Genomic DNA, 27,811 nt, shown 5'->3' on the forward strand with positions numbered 1-27,811 from the left:
AGGATTTAGATTGGGATTGCACTGAATCTAGATAACAGTTTGAGGAAAATGAACATCATTAACAGTACTGTGTCATTCAATCTGTGAACACAGTGTATCTCCTCAATTATTTCAAATCTTCATTAATTTCTTTCAGGGATATTTTGTAGTTTTCAGTGTGTCTTTTGCATCTTTCAGTAGATTTCCACCAAGGTATCTCATTTTTAAAAATATCATGGCAAACAATTTTAAAATAATTCCATTTTCCAACTGGCTATTCCTAGAAAAAATCTTAATATTGCAATCAGGTAGAACACAATGTATAAATTGTTTAATTTTTTTTAATAGATTGGAGTTCAGTCTATAGGAGGCCTATCTGAAACTCATTCTCAGGCATTCATTTTTTAACCAAGGTAAATAATTTCTGATCAGTGATACAAAATGAATTCAAATTTTATTCACCTTCACTCTATATTCAAGAAGATGTAGCAAACAATTTTGGTTGGGGTAAAGTCTGTATTTATGTGTAAGACTATACTATTAAAAATGGTATAATTAAAAATGGTATAATACATAAGACAGACAAGCATTACTACCTAAGAATCCTTAGAGAAATTTTTCTACTAAACAGTAAAAACTGTGTGTGGGTAGGGATAGGAGGGTGGGGTATATTGGAGGCTTTCACTGAATTTCTACTGATGCTCTAAATGAAAGCTTAGCCATAAATACTAACACACCTATCCTAGTGATACTAAATTAAATATATTTTTGAAGATTCAATAGCCATGATGAGGCTACCCTGTGGGTAAGAATGTACCTAATTTATTAAAATATTGATTTAGAAACTGAAAACTTTGTCTTTAAAACAAATGTGCATAAGGGCAATTGACTTTTATTAAGACTCTTAACAAGAATTCTCAGAGAGAAATAAAGTCTTTCATAAAATTAGATGCAATGGGGGCGCCTGAGTGGCTCAGTGGGCTGAGCCACTCTGCCTTTGGCTCAGTCATGATCTCAGGGTCCTGGGATCCAGCCCTGCACAGGCCTCTCTGCTCAGCAGGGAGCCTGCTTCCCTCCCCACCCCCTGCCTCTCTGCCTACTTGTGATCTCTCTCTCTATGTCAAATAAATAAAAAAATAAAATCTTTAAAAAAAATTAGATGCAATGACATAATTATCAGAGTCAGTTGAGTATGATATCCACCCGCTGCTTATGGGCTTAGGCACATTATGGTTTGTTTAGGTTTTATGAAAACTCACTGTCTAAGCAAGAAGAATAAGAAGGGATTAAGTGAGTAAGTACAGTATAAAAGATTTCTGAAGCTCTACCTCCGTCTTCACAGTCTTCAGGGGCTTTGGCTTTCTTACAAAGACGAGGATCCAACCAGGTGGTTGTCTTGGTATTGTGGCTGCAGAATAAAGATTTCAGTTAGAAACAGTCAAATAAAGAGGGAGGAAAGTATTTCAAAAGCAAAGATTAAGAGTGACTGAAAGGTATATGATGTTTGCACATTTCTCTCCTACAGGCTGTTTGTACACCTCTGATTCAATAACTCTATTGTTCTCAATCTGCTCCTTCAAAACTGCCAGAGAGGGAAGGCAATGCTAGAGGCACTAATTTGAGGGAGAAGACTCTAAAGAAAAGGTAAAATGCCAAGAACAGAATAACAGACACTGATTTAAGCAGTCAAAAATATTTCAAAGGGTGGGCATATAGCCCCATACTGTGCATTATCCGGTTGAAAAAGCTACCTTGAAGACCTTGTTTGGTTGCTGGCTGAATTCCTTCCTCCCTCCCTTCAAAAAACCTTCTATTTCTTGAGTACCTGTGCCACCTGGAACTGTGCTGACGGCTGGCGATACAGTGCTAGACGGACTGATTCCCCTGCCTTCTAAAGGGTTCTTTAAAAAGCATAAAATAAAAAGTCTTCAAGTATCTCTTTCGGCAACATGGAAGTAAAAGTCATGGGTACAATTAAAGTCTACTCTACAAACTATGAATCACATGCTGGACAGAAAAAAGGCAGCGGGTCCAAAAGACCCCCCACCCTGCCCCTCACACACACTCCTTCTTATGAAGCAGGCCGCACGTGCTTTCAAGGAGCACTGTCACCAGGCAGCAGATACCAAGGCTAAAACAAAGCCATCACACTGCTGAGCAGACAGTGGTACGGTACGAACATCTGAAACACGAAGATATTAAAGAAAGAAAACCCCATGAAGGAAAATACACCGAAGACATGAATGTAAATTAAAGTTATTATCATAGTAGTGTGAGAATAACAGTGTGAACAAACTATCATTCATCGGTGTTTTTACCATGAGATAAACTCCTTAATCTTTATATTAATTACTCTTAGGAAATTAAGCCAATGGCTTCAGGGAATTAATCGTACCTTCTCTGACTTTTCTAACTCCTGAGCTACTCTGGGCCATGCAACCCCTTTCTTACACATTGCCGGGTATGATACTAGCTGGTAGATTGTGGTAGAAACACTTTTGTATGCTGAATAATGGATAATCCAAATAGGAGAAACTGGGATTGTTTCTAGAAAGTATGTGTTATCCATTCTGTCAAAGAGATAATTTCTCCACCCTCAAGCCAGTTAAATCGATTTTAGCAACATGAAAAGGATCAGAGCTCCAGAGAGGCTTAGCAGCATGTAGACTGTTAGAAAAAAAAAAAAATTATGTATGTATCTTGCTAAACCAAATTCAAAATTGCTACTTGAGAAAAGCTTAACTTTGGTTCCAATGCTCCAAAATTTTTATTGCTAAATTAGCAGATGTAGGCAATCTACTAGGATTTTACCCAATATTTCCCAAGGTAAAGAAATGTCCATCGGGGCTAGACCCAAAACATGATAGCTAAAGGCTACAGACCGATTTTCTTACAGAGGCGTGATTTAACAGCAGTAGTAACGCAGATCAAATACTTCAGCTACAGCAGCAAATACTAGTCAGCTATATTGTGGTTACAAACCCCTTATCAGATACAGGTTTGCAAATATTTGCTCCTATTCTGCCGGTTGTTTCCCCACTCATTGACTGCTTCCCTTTGCCGCACAGTTTTTAAGTTTGATCAAGTCCCATTTGTCTATTTTTGTTTTTGTTGCCTCTAGTTTGTGTGTCATATCCAAGAAGTCCTTGCCAAATTCAATGCCATGAAATTTTGTCCCTGTGTCTTCCTTTAGGAGTTTTAGGATTTCAGGTCTTATATCTAGGTCTTTCATGCATTTTAACAATGCTCAACTATAAATGCATTTCTTTTGTAAATTCTATCCCCTCTCTATAATTTACTAACTTATCCCCATTTACAGTATAAAGTACTGTCAGGTTCAATGTCTCATACTTTGTTTCTAAAGATACTCTAGGCACTTCTAATAACTCCACATCTTACTTGGGGATTTAGTGCTAAAATCAGAACGAAAGTCAAAAGTCTAAGTTCTCTTTGAACAATCCCTTAAAAATTGTACATAGAGAAAAGTATACCTGATTTTTTCTGTTTTGCATAGTCCTTGTCACTAATGTTTATGCACGTGTATAATATAATCAATTATGTACCATGTATGGTAAAAAGAATACAATGCACACAAAATCTACGTCTTTTAAATACTGTAATTCTACTTGGTAAAAGCAAGAGGCTCAGTCTATGGGAAGGATGTGGAACTTGGGACCAAATGAGGAAACAGATTCAAGTCTCCCACCCCTAATTCATGTTTAAGTATATGTTCCTTGACTGTAGAGTCCGGCCCTTAATATTTTAATTGTTATTTACCTTATATTCTATAACTTCACTACATTCACATTCTGCCTCTGTACAAATTATTTTAAAGATGAGAATTATAGTTGCATAAAAATATAAAAATGCTTCATAATGAAACTTCCAAAAAAATTACTGGCATATTATTATTCTCTGGTGCAAACCGTATAAAATTTTAGGTTGATCAAATACATGTGGTATTCTATAGCTTCATAATATATTTATATTTACATTACTACTGCTTTCTCATAAATTAGGGTTTGTCAGTTTATATGGTACCAATGAGTCTGAGGATCAGTGATATTTCCTTCCCATATTATTCAACTATATTGCCTGAATATATCTAGAACAGAAAATATTCAGCTCAGATAATAAATATGCTCTCCCTCCACAGGGTGGTAATTCTTGAAATGCTCAGCAAATTGGACCACCTATCAAAAGTTTAAAAAAACAGCAAGCCAAAATACCCTCCATGCCTACAGGTTTCATTATTAGTGATAAACCTGCTATTAATCCTCCTGTTTTTATAAAACCATAAGTCAAATACAGGATTCCTTTATCCAAGTCAAATAAAAATGAAATATCATCCAGGAAGTCATCAGATTAAAGAATCAACAGTTACTTGCATGAAAAATCTTTTTAAAGAAAGACAAAAGAAACTGAAGCCGTGTGAATGAGGATAAAGCAATGGGAAGACCAGCCCTACAGCGACAGGGCATGTTCAAGGAGATACAGACATCTGCTTACTCAATGAAGTAGACCATCCCTGTGTCGGTGTAGGCCATCTCCCAGTTTTTGGGCAGTGGTTCCAGATTCTCATCTCTCATCATATAGTTTCTGAAGTCCATGGAGCTATTTGTTTGGTTATAACTCGGGACAGTCTTCATCCAATCAGATGACTCAGAATGCCTCTCTCTGCTTTCTGCCATTGAACACAGAGCAGTGAACAAAGTAGGTAAAGTTACACTCGCTTCCAACAGCTCTCTTCATTTCCAACAAAATGCCAAACGTTTAATGCAAATTTCCTTGTGTATTACGTTCACATTCTGCTATCATTTTTTGAGGTAACAAATAGACATATCGAATTTTTTTCATCTGCTAAGTAATACCAACCCAGTAGAGCACCTCTGATGCCAGCCTGGGAAAGCAGCGAAAGCCGCACTAGAATCAATTGGGAATATTGGGAATACATGTGAGTTAGTGTGCGACCCACAGAAATGTCTGCAGGGGGGCTTAGGGGGTCCTTTCATGGACCAGGCTATACTTGAAGCACTTTATGTATATGAACTCATGGTCCTCACAGCAGCCCTATGATGATTTACTATACACGTGTGTTTTAGATTGTAGATGAAGAAACTAAGGTACAGTGGGGTTAACTTAGGGTCACACAGCTGCTAATAACAAAGTCAGGATTCAAATATAGGTGGTCTATGCTCTGAACAGCTATACAAACCTCTCTCACACACATTTAGCACAGGCCTTTAGAATAATACTAGTTTTTTTAAAAAAATTACACTCACTAGACTTTCTGTTGTTAAGTATAATTCTCTGTTGGTGATAGCACAATCCTTTGAGAGTCCCAGCGCCCATAAGGTAGGTGAGAATACTAAAATATGGTTACTGTCTAGGGAATTCACAATTCATGAGCTTCAAACTTACAACTCCAAGCTGTGGGTAATCAGAATCTTAGGAGAGGACTTAGATGTCATTACATATAGTACTTCTACTCCCACTGTCCTTTATTCAAACAAGTCCTATAATCCACTATTACTGCTACTTATTACCCTTCACCATTCCTCACCCCTCATCTGCGCCCTTGCCATGTCCTCATCACTCTACTTAGGCAACTTAAGTTCCATGATCAGCCACGATCGTCGCTCCTTTGCAAACGCTACAAATTTCTCTGCCTCAAACTTACTTCAGCATATGTGTCCAGCTGAAGCCTAACTCTGCTTAACTCTTTCCACCTGCTCTATGTTGGCACGTGCAGCTGGACCCAGGTTACAATAACTCGTCCACTTTTAATTCGTGATCATTAATCTCAAGAGAGCATATAATGGTGTACGATAATCACAGGAAATTCCTCTTGTCCATTCACTCTGACACTCTCCTGGATAACTGTTTCATACTCTTCTTAAATCTACCATCACTTCCCCCCTCATCCCTAATCTCATCGGATGACCCTGTTTCATCCACAAAGCGAAATCCAACCATCAATTCTCAGTAGCCATCTTATCTGACCTATAGATGGCATCTGACATAGTTGATCATTCTCTTCCCCTGGCTTCTAGGCCCCTCTACCCTCCTGGTGCCTTCTCAGTCTGCCTGAGCTCCACACCGTAGAGGGCCTTCCCAGGGTTCAGTCTTTGGACCTTTCCTCTTCTCTTCCTAGAGTTACTCTTTTGGTGATCTCAGTCAGTTTCACTGCTCTACATGCTGTATTGCTGATGATGTCCCAACAGGCATCTTCAGACCAGACGAAGACTTTAGATCCAACTTCAAACAGGACATTTGCATTTGGATGTCTAACAAGCACCTCAAGTTTAAAATATCCCAACTGAAGCTCCTACTACACTTTTCCAACCCAAACGGACTCCTCTTACTATCTACCTCATCTCGGGGTGCCTGGGTGGCTCAGTGGGTTGAGCCTCTGCCTTCGGCTCAGGTCATGACCTCAGGGTCCTGGGATCGAGTCCCGCATCGGGCTCTCCATTCAGCAGGGAGCCTGCTTCCCCCTCCCTCTCTGCCTGCCTCTTGGCCTACTTGTGATCTCTCTCTGTCAAATAAATAAATAAAGTCTTTAAAAAGACAACGACCACGATGACGACAACAATCTACCTCACCTCTAAGTCCAGAGTGCTAACCGTTACACAATGGGGCCTCTACCTCATCTCAATAAAGGCAACTCCATTCTTCTGGATACTCAAGTTAAAAACCTTGAAGTGATCTTTGACCCCGTGCTCTCAGACCTCAAATCCAGTCTCAGCAAATGTTACTGGCTCAGGCCACTTCCCTGTCACGCTTTCATCTGGTCCAAACCACTATTTCTCGTGTAAATTACTGCAATAACCTCTTACCTAGTATCGCTGTTTATGCCTGCCCTCCTACTGCCTGTTTTCAATTCAGTAGCCAGAATGAGCCTCTTAAAATCTGTTTTATCGTGGTACTCTTCTACTCAAAACCCCTTCAAGCTTTCTCATCTCAGAATAAAAAGCAGAATTCTTTTTTTAAAAAGCAAAATTCTTCCGACGACTTATAAGATCCTACATAATATGCATTTCCACACGCCCCCAATCACCATCCGACTGATCTCATTGCTCGTTGTTCTATTTCATTCCATCCCTCTGCTCCAACCACATATAATGCATTGTCCACATTGAATCCAACTACATTGGTTTCCTTGCCTTTGTCTGAATATTCCAGGCATGCTCCCACCTCAAGGCAGTTGTACTTAAAATTCCCTCTGGCTGGAATGTTCTCCTCCCAGATATTTTGAGTTTACACCATCACTTCTTTCAAAGTCCTCTTCTCAGTGAGATCTTTCCTGCTATTCTACCTAAAATCACAAACTTTGGCCACCACCACTTTTTATCCTTCTCCTCCTCTGCTTTTTCTCATTAGCACTCTCTAATATGCCATATGTCATTGATTCATGTTGGATAATTCTTTCTCTCCCACTAGAAGGCAAAGTTCATGAAGACAGGAGTTTTTGTCTGTTTTGTTCAGTGCTTTATTCCTAACTGTTAGAAAAATGCCTACCACTTAGTGGCCTGGCAGGTGCTCAGTAACTATTTGTTGAATGCGTAGCTAGAATAAAACACACGATTCATTCTCCAGGCGGAAAAAAGTGACAGAAATTAAAAGGCACCCAATCTGTAAATCAGTCTGGAAGGGAGTCACAATCTTGAGACAGAAGTATGTTGGAGGAAAACAAATGCAACTATATGATCTCTCATACTTGTCTGAACACAGTTGAGGTGACTGTGTGAGAGAGTTTCTTAATAGCCAATGACTTGAAAATACTGTATATGTAACAAGCGACACTTGGAAAAAAGTTTTAGCATTATTGTATAACATATGTCTTCCTATGTGGGCATATTAGCATTCTCACATGAATTCTTCAGCAAGATATAAAATAATACACATACCGGTGTATACAAATTATTCTTCAACTATCTCCTCACCCCTTCCATCACCAACAATTTTCTGATTTTTCAAGGCAGGAATTCTAGTCCTCAAAAGCAACACACAAAGCACATTTCCACAGCTTTCAGTAAGTTAACAACTAGAGTTCGTACTTATTCAGAAAAGACCAAGGGCTTTTAGTCCTGTATTTGTGTTTTTGTTGCTTTTCGTTAAATAGGGTGGATATTTTCTCTTACAAAGAAATATATAATCCAGCGGAAGTGCCCACACACAATACAAACTGCCTCCCACTCTTGGATACTTGCCCTTTAAATATCACCAGCAAAAGTTAGTAACCTCTGGTTTAACCACAAGTTTACAAGACAAACACAAAGCTATGCAGATCACAGAGAGGATTCCTTCGGAAGAAACTGCAGTGGTCACTGAGAAGCTCTGCAATAGGAAGTAAAAAGAGAACACCCGCCCCCGCCCTGCCCCAAATGAGAATATGTAAATTTCCACTTTGGGACAGATTTATGGTCTCTAATCCCAGTCTTAAACATTTAAAAATGTTAACAGATTTCATTCACTTGGTGGGAGAACAAAGCTGATATCAACATCAAATGGCTGTACTGTGTGATGATTTCCCTTAACTAAACGTCGGTAAAGAATTAGACTGAATTCACCTAAACCTTTTCAGGTCTCTTTTCAGTCTCTACACCCAAGTATACTGGGGTAATTAATTTAACATCAAACATATTATGTGGCGTAGCTATGTGAGATGTTAGGACTGTAAGACAGGACTCACACTCCACAGCATGACACAAATGGACATATTAAGACGGTAAATTTTAGTAGCTGATGAAAGAAAACACTGATGCTTTGGGAAAATAATATGGTAATGGGTTCTGCAAATTTGGGGATGTTATCCAATTCATCCATTTATTGGGTATCAAGGAAATATTTTTCTTTGTTCCTACTTTGTGCCAGGCACTGTTTACGGTGTGAGGATTAGAGCAATGAACAAAACAAGCAAAACTTCCAGCCCTTGTGAAGCTCATCTTGTAGCGTTTTGAATAAACATATTATAATAAACAGCCCAGAATTAGTTCTGCTGAGTTTCTGTAGCTTCCTACTTATAAGCTCAATTAGAAGGGTAAGAGTCTTCCAAGCAACCACTGCATTTTTTAAGGGGTACTTGAAGGAAGATTCTTCACCACTAAATTTCTGTTGGTTTTGCATTTAGTGAAAAATAAGAGAGGTCTGGAAAAAGAAATTTTTTTTTTTTTTTAGTGGTTCAGAATTTAAACTCAACATAGTGCTAACATATCTTCCAGATAATTTTTACTGGCATGTTTTTAGTTGAAGCCTGTATCTTAAAACTGTATTTTGTTCATACCCTGTAAAGTACAATGTAGACCAACCAGATTCTCATCTCCCAGAACCTCAAATCTTTCAAGCAGTGGGATCATGGCAGGTTACGTTATTTCTAATGATAGCTTATCACGGACTGATCACAACTGCCACTTGGTGCAACCTCACCTCAGCTTGTAAGACGGTTGACAGAGACACACTTCATTCCACACACAACCTTTTACAAATACTTAGAACCACGTCACTTGCTCTACACATGCTTTGGGAGAGATTCTACTGCTTCCAGGTCCGTGTCCTGTTCAAGCCAACCCGGAAGATCAATGAGAAGTTGCTCATCTATTTACAAACCTGCAGTTCCACTGCCATTGACAGCATCCTTGTCCTCGTCCTCTTCCTCTTCAGGTAGAGAGCTGTCCATTCTTTCCATCTTGCTGACAGATGTAGTTCGTTTTCTTTGGGATTCTGTGTCAAACTCATTATCGAAGAGGACCTGATCAACGGGATCTGGCTGGAAAGGGCTGGGTTCTGCTGGAGGCTTGGGAGTTCCATAGAAGTTTCCTGAAATGGACAAAATAGGCAGCTGAAAGGACTGATGTTGAACTGAGAGGCAGAACAAAACGATCCCATGTCTCTGCCCTGCTGTTTCATACCAAGGTTTCTGAATGGCCAAAAGGAAACCCAAACACTTCTTCCTGGGAGTGGAGGAGGGAGAAAACAGAAGAACTAATTTCTCAAATGTCCTTCACCATGTACATTCTAACGCTAACTTCTTAATACTATTTGTACTAAGGATAGGAACTTGACTTTATATACACAGATTATTTATTCCTACAGGGCTTGATTTGCATGGGCTCTAAATTAGGGCCTGATTTGTGAATTTAAATGCATCAATGCTCTCATGTAAGACTAACTGGCATAAGAAGTGGGAGTAAAAGAAGAGAAAACGAACTCAAGTAATTTCATTCTGATGTGTAACATAATGAACTATTTTGGTAAAATGAGGAAATATGTGGGTAAAGGATAAAGCTAAGAACCAGTGTGTGCTGAAATGTAGGCTGTTTATATAAAAGTAATTTTTAGGTTCTTTGAGCATTCTAATTATTTTATTTGACAATTTATTGAACAAATAGAGACATTATTAGCATAATTCAATATTGGCTTACTCTCAGGAAAGCAAGAAATACTTTAATATTCTAAGTCTTGAAGATCAGGAATTTTCGCAGTAAAAATAAATGTTCCAGAGTAGGATGAAAACAACTGAGTATCTTAATTCGTCATGCAGTTCCCAGTAGGGAGCCAAATACAATGGAAAACCACTCGAAAGTTCCAGCTACATTAACAATCTGTGGCTCCTGCTAGTTTCTACCTTTTATCAGCCACTATGCTAATGCTATCGAAAGATATAGTTAGGGAATAAAATATTCACACTCTTCTTTCATTTATTTATTTTTAAAATCACACCTTCTAATCAAATTCTTGGACTCCTAAAGAGGCAGTTAAGATGCTCATCACATAAAATAAATTAATGGGGTATATAATGAATTATTTGTCTCTGATGAAAAAAAGCATAGGTTGTTCACCACCATACAGAGGCAAATCTACAAATCAATTTACCTTGAGCCATGTGTGCCTTGTGGGAAAAGCATTAAGATAAATTCTTTGGACATCTGACTTTGTTTGGGTGGTGATTGTCATTAAAATATTCAAGACAAAACAATGAAATCACACCAAAAAATTTTTCAGCTACATCTTGCCTCTCTCCCCACTCAAGTAATCCACTGCTCCCAAGTCCACATTTGAAATGGAGTTACCCATCAGGCAGATGGATGCAAAGATTTGTATTAAACAGACTCAGAGGGTGTCTGCAAACTTTCTAGCCCAGAGTAAAACAAGGACCCAGTAAAGAGGCCAGCTCAGGGACGCCTGGGTGGCTCAGTTGGTTAAGCAGCTGCCTTCAGCTCAGGTCATGATCCCAGCGTCCTGGGATGGAGTCCCACATCAGGCTCCTTGCTCAGCAGGGAGCCTGCTTCTCCCTCTGCCTCTGCCTACCATTCTGTCTGCCTGTGCTCGCTCTCTCCCCCTCTCTCTCTCTGATAAATAAATAAAATTAAAAAAAAAAAAAAAAAAGAGGCCAGCTCATACTTCTCTGGGATGGAGGACCCAGAAATATTCCAAAGAGAGGTCTGGTTGGGGAACAGGATGCTCCAGGATCTCAATTTTTCCTGCATTGTGTCCAACGATCATGTTACCCAGGAATCTGGACATTCCATGATAAAAATCAAAAATCCTCCTTCCCTAAGGATGGTAGTTTTAGTAGCAACATTAGACACATGTTTTATTGTGTAGTCTTAGTAATTATTATCTCACTCTAGGATGTTTACCTGTCTTCTAGGGTGAAATCAGACAAATTAAGGATATTTTGATTGCCACCATGATCATTAAGATTTTAGGACTTCATAATAAATTCTGGCACTTCCTTATTTAAACATAATTATTGGACTTAAAGAATACTAGCATTGCTTATAAGGAAATTGAGTATTTTTCTTGAGTTGTTGGTAAATATCAAGATTTGAGACACAGCAAGGCATAAAAATGACATGGTCTGTGAATCTTGACTATAGTTAATGACAGAAAAAGGTTTTCATCTTTTTGAAACTGTTTTGGAGAGTTTTTTTTCCTGCCTCTTTTTTCTTTTCTGAAGGTTTTTTTTTTTATTTTTCAAATAGAACTACCAACTATCAAATATTTTAAATACATATAAAATCACAGATAATTATATTAGAAACTTATTTATTTATTTATTTATTTAACTTTCCTAACTTCCTGTCAGTCCTTCCCATGCTCTCCCTGAGTTTTCCTGAAGTTGGTATGTGTCATTTCCCTGCACATTGTGTACAATTAGGATGAATGTATATGCATACATAATATGTAAATACCATTGTTTTCATTAAAGGTTCATAAAGGTTTTTCTAACGTTTCATATATTTTTATAAACAGTATGCTGTACTGTATTCTTTGATAACTTTCCTTTTATACAATTATATTTCTAAGACTTGTTCCTGTTCATATATGTAGATTCAAGTTTATTTAATTGCTGTATAATAGTCCATTTTCATGAACAAGTTAAAGTAAATATTATGAATTCCCCTACTAAAACAGAGCTGTTTCCATTCTCTCCCTATTTCAAATAATGCTGTAATAACTGTGCTGGCATGTGACTATGTAGGCACACAGATAAAGATTTCTCTAGAGCAGGCTTCCAGAAAGGGAACTTCTGGGTAAGAGTTAAGTGCATCTTCAAATTTACTAGCTATTGCCAAGATGCACCCCAAAGGGATTGTATCATTTTATACTCTTGCCACTAGTATACAGGAGTTTCCTCTTCCCACAATTATCAGACTTTAAAATTTCTGTCAATCTTATGGGTGTGAAATGGTCTACCTCAATTTGCATTTCCTTTAAATTTAGCACATAGCAATTAATAATATGTAATATGCCACTTTGTCATCTCCCATGTTCTTATACTTAACAGAGAAAAATGAAGGAAAATGCCTTTGTGATCTAGGGACAGAGCAGGACTTCTTCAACAAAACTTCAAAAGCACAAATCCTAAGAAAAACAGTGATAAATCTGACATACAAAAATTAAGGATTTCTGCTTAACAAAGAGACAAACGGACAAGCATATGAAGTGATAAAACAGGAGAAAATATCTGTGTCCAATAAGGAATTAACATCTAAATAAATACCTAACTATCTGAGGAAAGTCCATAAATTGGAATGTGGATTGAGATCACACTTTAAAAAAAAATATACGACACAAATGAAAAGACAACTTGCAGAAGTCCAAAACACCAACAAGCATATAAAAAGGTACTCCAACTCTCTGACTACCAGAGAAGCTAGAATTAAAAGGAGCTCCCACTCCACAAGCTTCAGATTGGCCAAATGAAAGAGCAGGCCAGTGAGGACATGAAATCCTTCCTCTAGTGCTACAGGAACCCAGCCCCCAAGCAAGGCTCGCGGGAAGGCAGTAGCGCAGCTGCCGCGACTCCTTCATCAGACTAAGTACTCGCAGAGCTTATAACCCGACAATTCTGCCCCTGGGTAGGAGACATCCTCACACAGGTCTAGAGGAGGAGAATGCTGCGGCTCTATCTGTGGTAGCAATCTGGAAGTCAGTTACTAGAAGAGGGGTTCAGTAGAAGGCAGCAGAGCACTGTGCAGTGGTTAAAAGGCAATGATTACATGTAAATATAGGACAGTGTCATGAATGAATCTAAGAAACACTGAAATAATGGAGAACGGTTAAAAACTGGATGAGATCGAGAGCACAGTCCTGATGTGAATAATACATGCATGCACACAAGACACATTTTGTGAGAATGCAGACAAACCACAGCATACATAAGCAGGCAAAAAGGAGATCTCGGGAGACTCTGAAGAGGACAGACACGAGCCGGGCAGCACTGGGGGGAGACAAGCATGACAGCAATGGGCAGGTGGGTTGGACAGAGGGAAGGCACGGCCGCAGTAGCCCAGACCTGAGCTTGTCCGGAGCCTGTGAGGAGGTGTGAGTGAAAAGAAAGGCATCATGAAAGCTGTTACAGAGAAAGAAATGACCAGATTTGGTGACAGACAGATGGGAACTCCAAGGAGAGGGAAGGAGTAAATGATGACTCCACCATTTTGAGCCCAGGGTCCAGCTAAAGAGAAATTACAAAGAATTATTCTTTTGGCTAGAACACCAGTGCAGACTTGGATATGTGGAATACAAGGTTAGTGTTTATTGAACACTACTAAACCATCTCCAGGCATTAAGATACTACCAAGAGGGCGCCTGGGTGGCTCAGTGGGTTAGGCCGCTGCCTTCGGCTCAGGTCATGATCTCAGGGTCCTGGGATCGAGTCCCGCATTGGGCTCTCTGCTCAGCAGGGAGCCTGCTTCCTCCTCTCTCTCTCTGCCTGCCTCTCTGCCTACTTGTGATCTCTCTCTGTCAAATAAATAAATAAAATCTTAAAAAAAAAAGATACTACTAAGAAAGACGTGATATGGTTTTCCCATAAGGTTTGTGGAAAAGGCCACTATCACTGCACAAGAAAGCAATGACGGAGAAGTACAGCGTGCTATGGGAGTGGACAAGCGTGCCAGGGAAGGGAGAACAGAGGATGGAACACAGCATCATTTAAAAATTGAAACTGAGTAAGTCTCTACTTCCCAGAAATGAGTAGAGAAGAGATATGAAAAGAAAACCAATTATTCCATTTTTGTTGTTTTCCCCCCAATCTATATTCTCTTTTCTCCAAGAGAGCCACACTATAGATTATTTAAAGTGCACAGCATTTGGAATCCTAACCACAAATAGAAAGCAAACAACAAACACTTGTTGAGTTCATATGATGAATATGAATTACTACAAAATATGCAAACTGTCTGGTTTGAAGGCTTTCAGTATATTCTTCACAATCAGCTTTATAATATGATGGAATGCTTCTGCTTACTATTTAATCCCATTTTAGGTTGTAAATTACATACGGCTCACAAAAAGAAAATGTTCCCAAAGACGAAGAGAAAACAACTTTAAAAAAAAAATGGTACTTTACTAATCAAATTCCCTTCGAAGCAATTCCAGCCATTTAGATAGTTTCCTGGGTTGCTGCTGTTGTTAGTATTTGGGGACATACCATCATACGTTCCACTTTCTAATAGTGCTCCACTCTCTTCCAGTGCTTTGAACTGTTCAACAGAAATGAAATTATAGTCCACCCCTGGTACTTCCCCATCCCTGGGGGCCCTTGTAGTGCCTAAGGGGAAAAAAAAAAGAAAAAAAAACAGGTTGCTTTAAACTTACAAAATAGTGAGAATAGAAAATACAGTCCATAGAGAACACATGGGAGAAAACACACTACTGAATATATGGTACCTTGTAGAATGAGGATCAGAAAATTTTAAGCAATGTTTTTAGGTGAAAGTAGGACAATAATATAGGATGACTAAATATACTTTAATATAATCTACAGATAGCTATGAAATTCAAACTACAAAGACTAACAGATTTCTACTGTCAAAGGAAGCTAACTTTCTATCACCTCAATTATCACCACTTAACATCTGAAGGAAAGAGAAATCCACAAATGATAAGACTTCATATTTTGTGGGACATGGTTATTCTTTTTTTAAAAATTTAAGTATAGTTGACATACAATATTAGTTTCAGGTGTATACAGATTTCATTTTTATCAAGCTACCTTGTGTATTTTTTTCTGGTATAAATCAAAACAAACAATTTTTAGAAGTTCTTTTAACATACTTAAGTTTTAAAATTTGGACAAATATTAATTATGAGATTATTTTAGTTTAATGAATAAAAGGCTTAAGGCTTAAGATAGGTACTCACATATTGCTTCTTAGCCATTATTCTCTTTAAGTAATTTCAAAAATTTAAGAAGTACATTATTTAATGAAATACACTATGGCAACAGAATAGCAAATTCCTATCAAGGAATTCACACTAAAGTAAAATCTTTCAGATCAGAAGTATAAAGTCAGGTTATGGCAGCACTGCTACATGTGACTGAGTTTTCCTGAATATGAACCCACATTTTTGTGAACGGATACTGAAAACATTATGTCAAATAGTAGAGAATACAAAGAAGAGACCCAAGGGTTTAGCCTCAAAACAGATTTGGGATATTGTAGCAAATCCTGCACAACAATGCCTTCTCAAAACTGTTCCTCCACGTATGCTCCCTAGTCGTTAATGGCACTCCATGCCAGAGGGCAGAGAGTCTGCCATCCTGGGTTCCTCTCTCCACTCCACATCTGGTCAGTAAATCGGGTTGATTCAATCTCTTCAATATGTCTAGGATTTATACACTTTTCTTCATTCTCACACTCACCTAATTCATAGCACTACGTACGGTCTGTAATGTTGGTATCATAGGGTCAACACTTACTCTTCCCCGGCTATGTCCCTTACCCGAACTGCAGCCAGTGACTTCTCCAAAATAAAGATCTGAACAAAAAAATCTCTATCAAAGGTTTCCTATGATCTTCGGCATGAAAATCCTTTTCAGGTTCTTTCTTGCCTCACCCCTTTCACATTCTAGGCTTTAGCCATAATTGATTTTTCTTTTGTTTGGGGGACTGTTTTTTAGTTCTTTTAATGTTTCTTGAACTTGCTTACCTCCACAAGGACTTTGTCCAAGTCGTCCCTTTCCCTGGAAGACTTCCTCTTCCCTTTCCCACTCTTGCCTCAGCTAACATCTATCTACTCATCCTTTACATCCTGGCTTAAGAAGTTTCTTTAGAGAACCTTCCCTGATTCCTTCCCGGGATGGAACATGAAAGAATCATGTCTACATGGTTCAGAATAACTGTCCCAAGTCTTAACACCGTGAAATCATAGTAGGTACTCAATATAGACAGTTGTCAAGTAAATTACATGAAAATTTACACAAATATAATTGGCACAGTATCTGGAAATAATGTTACATATTATATATATGTGTGTTAATACACTATTATAATTAATGGAAAATTATTCATTGCTCTTTTTAGTTGTATTACATTCTATTATATTCTGTAACATGAAAAAAATCCACAAAGACAATAAAACATTAACAGTAACAATCTTAGAAAATGATTTAGCCAATACTATAAGCAACAGAGATTATATTCAGTAAGTTTTTCCCCTTGTTCTTACCCAACTTTTTATTAAAAAAATGAGCATTTCTTTTATCTGTTTTATATCACAAAGGATAAAAAAGCTCGAAACAGAACTTTCTTTTGTTAAGATATTTTTGTCATTGTCAAATCTGTTTTCTCATGCACTGGCTAAACTACATTGTTAGATTCCCCAAATCCATAGCTTTTAGCTTCATATTAACTAAAAATTAACATTGGAAAATAAATTTAATGACTAAAATTTATAATTATCTATGATAGATAGGAAAACATGGCCACAATATTTTGTGCCTCCTCTTATGAAGAGATGGGGCAGCTTGCTGCTTCATCTGAAATCTGGACTGGATTTATGATTTGCTTTGAAAAATTTAATGCAGAGGATGTGAGGATGTATGGGTTCAGGAGTCTAGACTTCCATCTTTGCTTTCTTGGAATGGTTCCACCACCAAGTATGGAAGTCCAGGTTACACTATGATGAGAGAGCCCCAGCCAACAAATAGCACCAAGGTTCTAGCCATGTAAGTGAGGCCATCTTAGCCCCTCTAACTCCAGTGAAGGTGCCAATGACTGCGGCACATGAGTGATCCCAGTTGAGCTCATCTAACTCACAGACTCATGAGAAATAATACATGATGCTTATTTTAAGCCATTAAGTTCTGGGGTGATTTGTTATGCAACAAAGGCTAATAGAAATATTATCCAAATAAACTCCACTATGAAATATCCTGATTATATAAAACCTGAAAAACCCGATTTAAGAGCAAACTGTATTATAGATAATACTATAAAAAGAGCACTGATCCGAGGGGCAAGCTACTCTGTTTTAGTCGGGGATTGCTAGTAATGGTACAATTTTAAGCAAGCACTTAATCTCTCTGAGCCTCATTCTCTTTCTACAAAGTGGTGTTAAGCAAGATGATGTTCATGATTCTTTCCATTAGCAGATATGAAATGTTCTGTGTGACACACATACATATATTTCCAAGACTTAAAAAGGGCTTAAATGTTAATTCTCTACCAATGTAGGTTTTACAAATTTTCACATCCTCTCTCCAAAAATGGGTAATCCCATACATATAAAAAGTTCTCGCCTTACATCTACCCTACCCTATTGCCTTCAGCGTTCCAGAAAATTTATCTTGATATTCTCCTGATACTCTATATATTTAATGTAAAGCTTTCTATATCACCTCCAGTCCCTACTATATTTCTTTTTACATAAAAATTCCTCCAAGTTCTGTTTACTCATGGTCTCCAACTCCTCTTTTCTCCCTGTTTCTCGAGCCCAATCCAATCAGATCACTGTCCCACCACTCCACTGAGACAATGTGCTGTGTTCATCAAAGGTTTCCACTTTGCTTAGCCCAATACTCAAATCTCAGTCCTCATAATACCTAACCTAGCAGCAACATTTGATGTAACTGATCATTCCCCTTTTTGTGTTTTATCCTGAAATATACAGACAGGTACATAAGACATATATGTAAAGTTTAACAAGTAATAATAAAGCAAACCCACCCAAGTAAAGAAGCAGAGTATCACCAGGAGACCAAAAGCCCCCTTGTACACCTGCAATAATCTCTCCTTCCTCCACCACCAAAAGTACCCACAATCTTGATATTTGTGATGTTGATTTCCATTCTTCTTTAAAATGTTTTTTGTTTTACCAATTACATAATGCATTCCCACAGCTTAGTTTTGCCTCTTTTGTAACTTCATATGAACGGAATCATGCCATATGCATCCTTTTATGTCCACATTAACACTTGTAGTCAGGTTTTTAAACTTCCACCACCATGTGAAGGCATCTCACTGTGTATTTAACGTGCAACTGATTTATGGCATCACACACTCTTTTTCAAGTATTTATTAGCCATAGAGATTTCTTCTGTTGTGAAGTGACTGTTCAAGGCTTTTGCCACTTCTCTGTTGGGGTGTCTGTCTTCTAAAACTTGATTTGTAGTTCTTTACTATAGTACTTTATCAAATCTAAGTAATTAACAGCTTCCAAAATGCACTGCTATTTTATCACTAAAAAAAGAAAAAAAAAACCTGGCAATTAAAATCAAAAGATTCGGGCACCTGGGTGGCTCAGTGGGTTAAGCCTCTGCCTTCGGCTCAGCTCATGATCTCAGGGTCCTGGGATCGAGTCCTGCATTGGGCTCTCTGCTTGGCAGGGAGCCTGCTTTCTCCCCTCTCTCTCTCTGCCTGCCTCTCTGCCTACTTGTGATCTCTGTCAAATAAGTAAATAAAATCTTTAAAAAGAAATAAAATCAAATCAAAAGATTCCATCTTCTGTAAGATACAATATAACTGCAGACAGTAAGTTAAAGTGTGAAATAACTGTGGCTTAGTATTGATAAAGCACTTCAGTCCTTTGCCAGATATATGTTGCAAAGGGAGAGTTTCTACAAAAATGTGAAATAAGGGGGAGCCTGGGTAGCACAGTCAGTTGGGCAACCAACTCTTAGTTTCGGCCTAGGTCATGGTCTCCAGACCTGTGGCAGGTACTGTGCTCAGTGTTTAAGTATAATCAGTGCTCACTGATTAAGATTCTCTCTTCCTGGGGCGCCTGGGTGGCTCAGTGGGTTAAAGCCTCTGCCTTCGGCTCAGGTCCTGGGACCTGAGGGTCCTGGGATCGAGCCCCACATTGGGCTTTCTGCTCAGCAGGGAGCCTGCTTCCTCCTCTCTCTCTGCCTGCCTCTCTGCCTACTTATAATCTGTCAAATAAATAAATAAAATCTTTAAAAAAAAAATTCTCTCTTCCTTTCCCTCTGCCCCTCCCACTTGTGCTCGCTCTCTACAACGAATAAATAAATCTTTTTTAAAAAATACTTTCTATAGGGAGAGGGTGGTTGGATTATGACACTGAGGTAGGTATGTGATATGACGAGCACTGTGAAGTGTAAACATGGCGATAAACAGACCTGTACCCCTGGGGCTAATACATTATATGTTAATAAAAAAATATAAAAAATTTTAAAAAGTACTTTCTAGAAACAGTACTTTCTGTAAAACTGTGTTCCCCAAAAAGTAGAGCTTACAGAGAAAATACATTAGGTTTGACTTCTCAAAACCTGTTGCAACTTTGTAACCAGAGCCTAGCAAAATCACTAATGACCCCAGTTAAAAATACTAGGGCAGTTTTAAAAAGATATTTTAAATTCCTAATAAAAATACCAGAGTAAATAAAATACTTTGTCTTTAAATAACAATTTTTTTAAAAGATTTTATTTATTTATTTGACAGAGATCACAAGTAGGCAGAGAGGCAGGCAGAGAGAGAGGGGGAAGTAGGCTTCCTGCTGAGCAGAGAGCCTGATGCGGGGCTCGATCCCAGGACCCTGGGATTATGAACTGAGCCGAAGGCAGAGGCTTTCACCCACTGAGCCACCCAGGAGCCCCTTTAAATAACAATTAAAAAAAAAAATAAAAGATAGCTTGACAGAAAGTGTTATAAGGGGAGTTGGAGCTACTGAATAATGAAGAAAAGGCAAAAAGTGCAATAAATGATTTTTAAGATAAAGCACATGTCTAAATTGAGAACAGAGGCCAAACCAAGGTGAATGGGCACCATGCACGGTACATGAGACATTCAACTCTGTATATTCTGTTTACTCACTGCTACTTAATAACACAAAACATTAGCTTGCTGGGGAAAATGGAGTAAGAACCAATATTACCTTCATTAAATTGACATCATTACCCCACCTACTTACCAATCATATATGAACTTACTGGTGTTACAGAAACAAATGTTGTAGCACAACAGACAGTATCTTCTCCCACTCTGATTTTTTCTCATCTTTTTTAATGGTCCTTTAATGATAGTAGTTTTACATTTTATTGTACTCAACTTTATGAATCCTTCCCTTTATAGCTAATGATTCTGTGTCTTATTGAAGAAATCCTTCCTAAGGATGGAGATATTCTATATTCTTTGTTAAAAGCATCACAAATTTGCCTTTCACACCTGGTACTTTAGTGCACTAAAACAGATCTTTTTCAGCCTGATGGGGGATAGTAGCACAACTTCTTTTTTTTTCCAGACGGCTACTCAACACACTTAATGAAAAATCGATTATCTCCCCTTCTCATCAGGCATGTCACTTCTATCATAGAAATCTCATATAGAAATGTCTACATAAAACTGGGTGTTACTGGGCTTCTTCCTCCATCCCGTTTATCCACTGACCATTCCTGCACCATTACCAATGGTGCTATAATTATTATATTGCCATGATAAATCTTGGTATGGAGTAGAACAAGTCCACCTATTTTGTTTTTTCTATTTTTAGCCCTTCCATATAAAACCTGGAATCAGAGAAAGAGGCAAAACATGCTGGAATTTTTATGGGATTAGAATGAATCTATTAATCAATTTGAGGAGAACTCCTGTCTTCACCATATTGAATCTTTAATCCAGGAACAAAAAAAATTGGTCGGTATACTCAGATCTTCTTTATGACCTCTTAATTTTATCTCGCAGAAGTCTTTACACTTCTTTAGAGATTATTTTCTAGGTATTTCAAATGCCTATATGCTATTGTAAATATTTTTCTGTAAACTTTCATTTTCTAATTATTAATGATATAAAAGAAAACAATTGTGGGAATCTAGTTGGTCGCTCTATTTGGATATAACTGACCTACAATCAAATTCACTAATTCCAGCAGTACAATTCTTTAAGTCTTGGGATTCATCACTCCTAAAGGTTTTCTTATGTCCCTGTGGCAGTGGCTAATCAGCTGTCACTGTAGTTTTGTGTTTAACAGAATCTCATATAAGTAGAATCATACACTGATTCCAGTAGTGGTTTGTACCTGGCCTCTTTCACTTAGCATGATGCTTCTGAGATCTATCATGCTGTGGTTCAACATTCTTTTACTGCTAAGTGGTATTCTGTTGTACAGATATACCTAAATTTGATTACGCATTCACCATCGATGGACATTTGGGATGGTTCCAGATTTGGGACACTATAAATAAGGCAGCTATAAACTTACAAGTCCTTGGGCAGACACATATTTAAATTTATGTTAATACCTAGGAGTGGAAACGCTGGGTCATATGGTAAGTGTATGTTTAAAAGAAAATGTCCCGAAGTAAATATACTTCACATTCTCACCAACTCCTAGATGAGAGCTATAGTCAATTTACATTACTGTTTCCGTGTAGGCATTCCTCCTTGAAGTCTCTCAGCCAATTTCCTTTTTCTAAATCCTCAGAAAAATCAGTTGATAGAGAAAATGAGGGGGAAAAGTATTATAATTCTCCTATGAGAATTAAAGCTTGATTATCTGACATAGAGATGTTACTGATTTGAAGGAATCTAAAGATACCAACTGAAAGCAAAGAACAGAAAATACTGACAAATGAAACCGAATGGTCAAGGCGACATTTCCAGGCATCAGGACAGAAGCACGTGGGAGAGCAGCAGTCACAATCCACTTGCAGCTGTCCCTGAGCTACAAGTGCGAGGTCAAGGCCCTGTCTGCTAACGGTGAGTCTTTCTCGCAAATACACTATTAGCACGGTTAGATGCATTTATACTTCATATAAATCCTACGAGTGGTATTCTCCAAAAATCACTGGTTTTGAAAACTAAATAAGTCTTTAAATTGGCAGTTCTGATGTGTGATTCTATGTAATGTTAACCTTGAAGGCAGATCTGAATGTTATTTGAATACTACCCAACGATGAGCTTTGGCATTTTCCGCTGTTTGAATATGTGCTATGAGTTTCAGTGCTTTGTAAATCCTTTAATAGAAGAAATGTAGAGAAGCGAATGTTGTTGTGGAACACTGCAACCTGAAATCAGTAACTGGTGTAAAATCTGAAGTAAAAGCAATATAGATATCAATGGCAAAACCAAAATTGGGGCAAGGAGACAACATATTTTCACCATTAAAAAGAAAGTGAGCTTACTCAAATGACCAATGACCAATGACCAATCCGAAGATGCTTTTGGACACACAATAATTTCAGGAGCATGAATGTAATATGAAAATTTTTTTAAATGTCTGGAATATTTGTTACCAAAGTCAAAATTATCAAATAATACAAGTGATACTTCTTGTATTTTACAAGTTCATTTTAGGAGTGAAAATTTCAAATAGGATACATGTGTGGATTTATCTTTCAAACTTTTAACTTTTTTTTTGTATTTATGTTTCCTTTTAATGTTTGTTTGTTTGTTTGTTTTTAAAGATTTTATTTATTGATTTGCCAGAGAGAGAGAGAGAGGGAGAGAGAGAGCACGTGCAAGCGAGCACAGGCAGACAGAGTGGCAGCAGAGGCAGAGGGAGAAGCAGGCTCCCGGCCGAACACAGAGCCCGATGTGGAACTCGATCCCAGGACGCTGGGATCATGACCTGAGCCGAAGGCAGCTGCCCAACCAACTGAGCCACCCAGGCGTCCCCTTTTAATGTTTTCTATCAGCAAATGTCTATAACAGATATAAGTGTTGAGACTTATAGCTTTGTTTTATTGAATTATAATAATAATAATAATAAACCAGGAGATTTTTAAAGTGCTTGGTACACTCAGAAAAAGCCATTTTGCACCATGGTGTTTGTAGCCATTATTCTTCTGCCATAAAGGTCGAGGGCTGCCATTTGGGTTCCCAAGGTACTTGATTCAGCTAGCACTTCACCTCAATCAACCAGTTTACACTGTCATTCAATTGTGATGCCACTTCTTGTCATGAATTACGAGCACCCTATTTCCAGTGGAAGGAACATGGCACTGGGCTCAAGCTGAAGAACAAGACCAAATCTAAAATTCCTTCTTAGAGGGTTTGTCTCCCAGGACTACTACCAGTACTAATTCTGTATTGACCAGCACCCAAACAGGTAAGAGAAACATGGTAACTTGAAAAAGGAGAGCTTAATACAAAAAATGATTAACTATTTACGAGGAATTAACTAAGAGGAAATAAAAGAGAACTTTAAAGAATAGCACCCTAGAGCTGAGGGAGAACACTCAAATAAGGAACAAACGTGGAAGAGAGGAATGTTCCCCAACTCTGGGATTCAGACTTCTCTGAGAAGGTGCGGTCGTAGCCTGGGGACGGATCTGGTTCATAGTTGATGGGTCAAGGCTGGCAGACAAGGAACAGTCTGCTGGAGTACTGATGAAATTCACCAGTAAGCTGCCTGTGGTGGGAGCTGTTTCGAACTTCTTAGAAAACCATCTGGGACACTGGCTGGACTTGCCAGAAACCCAGTAGGAAACCACTTGTAGGGAATATTGTTGAAATCTGGGGAGCCATGTGGGGTGCCCATCAAACTCATTAAGAAACTGCAAGGAAGTCAGCAGGTGCACTGGAGGAATTCAGGCAGCCGCCTGTGAGGTGGGAAATTGCTGGAGCACTGCTGAAACTGACTGTCCTTTTGCAGGCAGGAGCAAAAAGAAGAAGACACATTGGAAGTAGGAAAAGATGACTCTTCTTTCTCCAGTATACTTCCTGCCAGCCCCAAGATAATTTGATGTTGTACCTACCAGGTGGCAAAGGAGGAAAGTTGCAATATCATACCCAGGCAAAAAAGAGTAACTTGAAGTCAAGAGGCACTAAATAATAAATGGCAGACTAGTTTTCAGAGTGATTCTACCATGAATGGGAGTTGAATTTTGTCAGGTGTTTTTTTTTCTGCATCTATTTGAGGAGATCATGTGTTTTGTTTTTCTTTTCCAGTCCATTACAATATAAATTTCAAATGTTATCCCAATCTTGCTTTCCTGTCACAACCCCTTGGTCATAATCTATTATCCTGCTTACATATTGCTATGTGTGTGTGTGTGTGTGTGTATATATATATATATATATATATATATATATATATATATGTCAGTTTGTTTAGAATATATATATATATATATATATATATATATAATTTGCTAAAATATTTTGAGGAGTTTTAAGTTCTATGTCCATGAAAAATTGTGGTCTAATATTATTTTCTTTTAATGTCCTTGTCTGGTTTTAGAATCAGGATAATGATCAGATCACAGATCTGAGTTGGGAAGTTCCCTCCTCCTCTATTTTCTTAAAAAGTCTGTGTAGAATTGATATTATTTCTTCAACTATTCAGAACAATTCACCTGTACCATCTTGGGCCTGATGCTTTCTTAATGGGAAAATTACAAACTACAAATTCAATTCCTTTAACAGATTGAGAACTACTATTAAGCTCATCTATTTCCTCTTTATTTTTAAGGATTTTATTTATTTAAGAAGGAGTGACAGACAGAGAACAAATGAGGAGGGACAGACGGGGAGAGATATGCAGACTCCCCACCAAGCAGGGCATCTGACTCAGGGCTCAATCCCAGGACCGTGGGATCATGGCCTGAGCTGAAAGCAGATGCTTAACTGACTGAGCCAGGCATCTCTCATCTATTTCTTCTTGAGTGAATATTGGTAGTTTTTTTCCCCCAAGGAATTTTTCCATTTTATCTGAGTTCAGTTTACTGTTGTCAGTTTGTTTAGAATATTTCTGACTGTCCACTTAACATCTGTAGAATTTTTAATGATGCCATCTCTCTCGTTCCTAATAATGTTAAACAATGTTTTCTCTCTTTACCTTCTATGGCTAGAAGTTTACCAGTTTTAGTGATCAGAAAAAAATCAACTTTGGGTTTCATGGATTACTCTAGTCTCTGTTTTCTAGTTTATTGACTTACCTTTATTTTCTTTCTTCTACTTAATTTGGGTTTATTTTGCTCTTTTGCTAGATTCTTTACTTTGCTCTTCTTTCGCTAGAAGTTTAGATCACTGATTGAGATCTTTATTATTTTCTAAGTATTTAACACTATAAATTTCCCTCTAAACACCATTGTAGCAACATTCCACAAATTGGTATGTTGGGTTTGTTATGTTCTGACATGCTAATTGATATGTGTAATATTTTGTATTTTTCCCTGTGGCTTTAACTCACAGGTTATTTAGAAGTGTGCTATTTAATTTCCAAATAATCAGAGATTTTCAAAATAATTTTCTGTTAAGTGATTTCTTGCAATTCCATTATGATCACAGAATACAATTTTATATGATTTAAACTCTTTTAAATTTATTCAATCTTGTTTTATGCCCTAGAATATGGTCTTCATTTGTAAATATTCCTGTATCCTAGAAAAGAATGAATATTTTGTTGTTGGGAGGCATGTTCTAATACATAGCCATTAGGTCAAGTTGGTTCAAAGTGTTATCCCTGTTATAACCTTACTGATCTTTTGTTTACCTACCCTAAAGGAGGTGTTGAAATCTTAAACTCCAGTTACGAGGTTGTCTATTTTCTTTCAGTTCTTCACTCTGGTATCATTTCCATTCCACCTGAAAATTTCCTTTAGTATTTCTTCTAGTGCAAGTCTGTTGGTGAAAAATTCCTTCACCATTTTTTTTTTTTTTGGCCTGAAAAATTATTTAAGGATATTTTTGTTGCATGTAGAAATCTAGATTGGCAGTTTTTCCTTTCAGCAAGTTGAAGATGACATTTCGTTGATTTTTGGCTTGTACTGGTTTCTGCTGACAAGTCTACAGTCATTCTTTCTTCCCTTGTATTTAATGTATCTTTTTTCTGTCTGCCTTTCACATCTTCTCTATCAATGGCTTTCAGCAATTAGATTATGATATATTGATTTTTTTTTTAATGTTTCTTCTTGGGTTTTTTTTTTTTAATGTTTCTTCTTGAGATCTACAGCTCTGTAGATTTATAGTTTTCCTCAAATTTGGAAAAATTTCAGCCTATAGTTCCTCATTTGTTTTTTTCCATATCTCCCCTCTTTGGTTTGACAGTGTGCATAGCTCAGTATGAACCAATCACAGTCCTGCTCTGCATATGACCCAATTTCTGAAAACAGCCCAATTTCTAGCTGTTTATAGTAAGAAGGTAAATCCAGTACCAGTTAGTCTTTCATGGCAGAAGCAGAAATGTCTCTTTCTTTCTTTCTTTCTTTCTCTGGTAACTTTAAAAAACAAAAAGCTATGTTTTCAGTCTATTTCCTCTCTGTTTAAGTCTGATTCGTTTATATTGGTAAGTCTTCAAGTTCACCAATCTTTTCTTCTGCAGTTTCTAATCTGCTGTTAAGCCCATCCATGAATTTTTGAAGTTCCATTTAATTCTTTAAAAAAAAATTCCATTTTCTCTTTTATTTTATTCATACTTTTCTTTAAATCCTTGAGCATATTTATAATTACTCTAAAATGCTTACTTTGGTCATACCTGTTTATATGTCATCTATTTCTGTTTTTTTTTTTTTTAATCAGCTGACTTTTCTTTTGATTATGGGCCATATTTCCTTCTTTTTTGTATATCTAATAATTTTTATTAGACACTGGGCATTGTAAATACTATGTTATTCCGTGTTGAAATTTTGTTGTCTTCCTTTAAAGGCTGTTGGTTTTCCCCTTTTCTCCCTTCCCTCCTTCCTTTCTTTTTGCTAACAATCAAGTTATATGCATATTTACTTGATCCTTTGGGGGCTTGCTTAATTAAGCTTGTTAAAATGGGCCCCAAGGAGCTTACAACTATTTTAGCCCTACTAGTAAGCCATGACCCTTGAGGTCTCTCCACTCAGGTGGACTAGAACCCAGATTCTCCCAGCACTGCATAAACTCTGAAAACTGCTAACTTATGGCTCCCAGACAATCTGTGCATGCCATGTGCGGGTCTCATCCCATACATTCTCAGCTTAGTATTCAGCAACAGAGTCAAGGGGGTACTTATGATTATTATTAGAGCTCCTTTTCTTCATAGCTCTCTCCTCTCCTTTCTTCATAGCTCTGTCCTGCAAATCTCAGGCACCTCAGACTTCTTGAACTCAGACTTCTGCCTCCTCAACTCAGAATCCTCTGTATTCTCCCTGGGCTTTCCCTCCTTATAACAT

General features: G+C 37.8%; 1 protein-coding gene across 4 annotated transcripts in view; it reads right to left on the bottom strand.

The window, feature by feature from the left end:
- Positions 1-27,811, bottom strand: part of MAGI3 (membrane associated guanylate kinase, WW and PDZ domain containing 3) — a 234,645-nt gene that overhangs the window by 61,158 nt on the left and 145,676 nt on the right. For all 4 annotated transcript variants that reach the window (XM_032360936.1, XM_032360935.1, XM_032360937.1 and 1 more), the window contains exons 3-6: positions 14,924-15,043; positions 9,589-9,798; positions 4,489-4,663; positions 1,308-1,387 (exon numbers count right to left, since the gene is read on the bottom strand). In XM_032360936.1, the coding sequence (XP_032216827.1) occupies positions 1,308-1,387; positions 4,489-4,663; positions 9,589-9,798; positions 14,924-15,043 (585 nt within the window). The remainder of the gene's footprint in view (positions 1-1,307; positions 1,388-4,488; positions 4,664-9,588; positions 9,799-14,923; positions 15,044-27,811) is intronic.

The sequence above is a fragment of the Mustela erminea genome, chromosome 10 (assembly GCF_009829155.1).
Source record: "Mustela erminea isolate mMusErm1 chromosome 10, mMusErm1.Pri, whole genome shotgun sequence".
NCBI classification, from domain to species: Eukaryota; Metazoa; Chordata; class Mammalia; order Carnivora; family Mustelidae; genus Mustela; species Mustela erminea.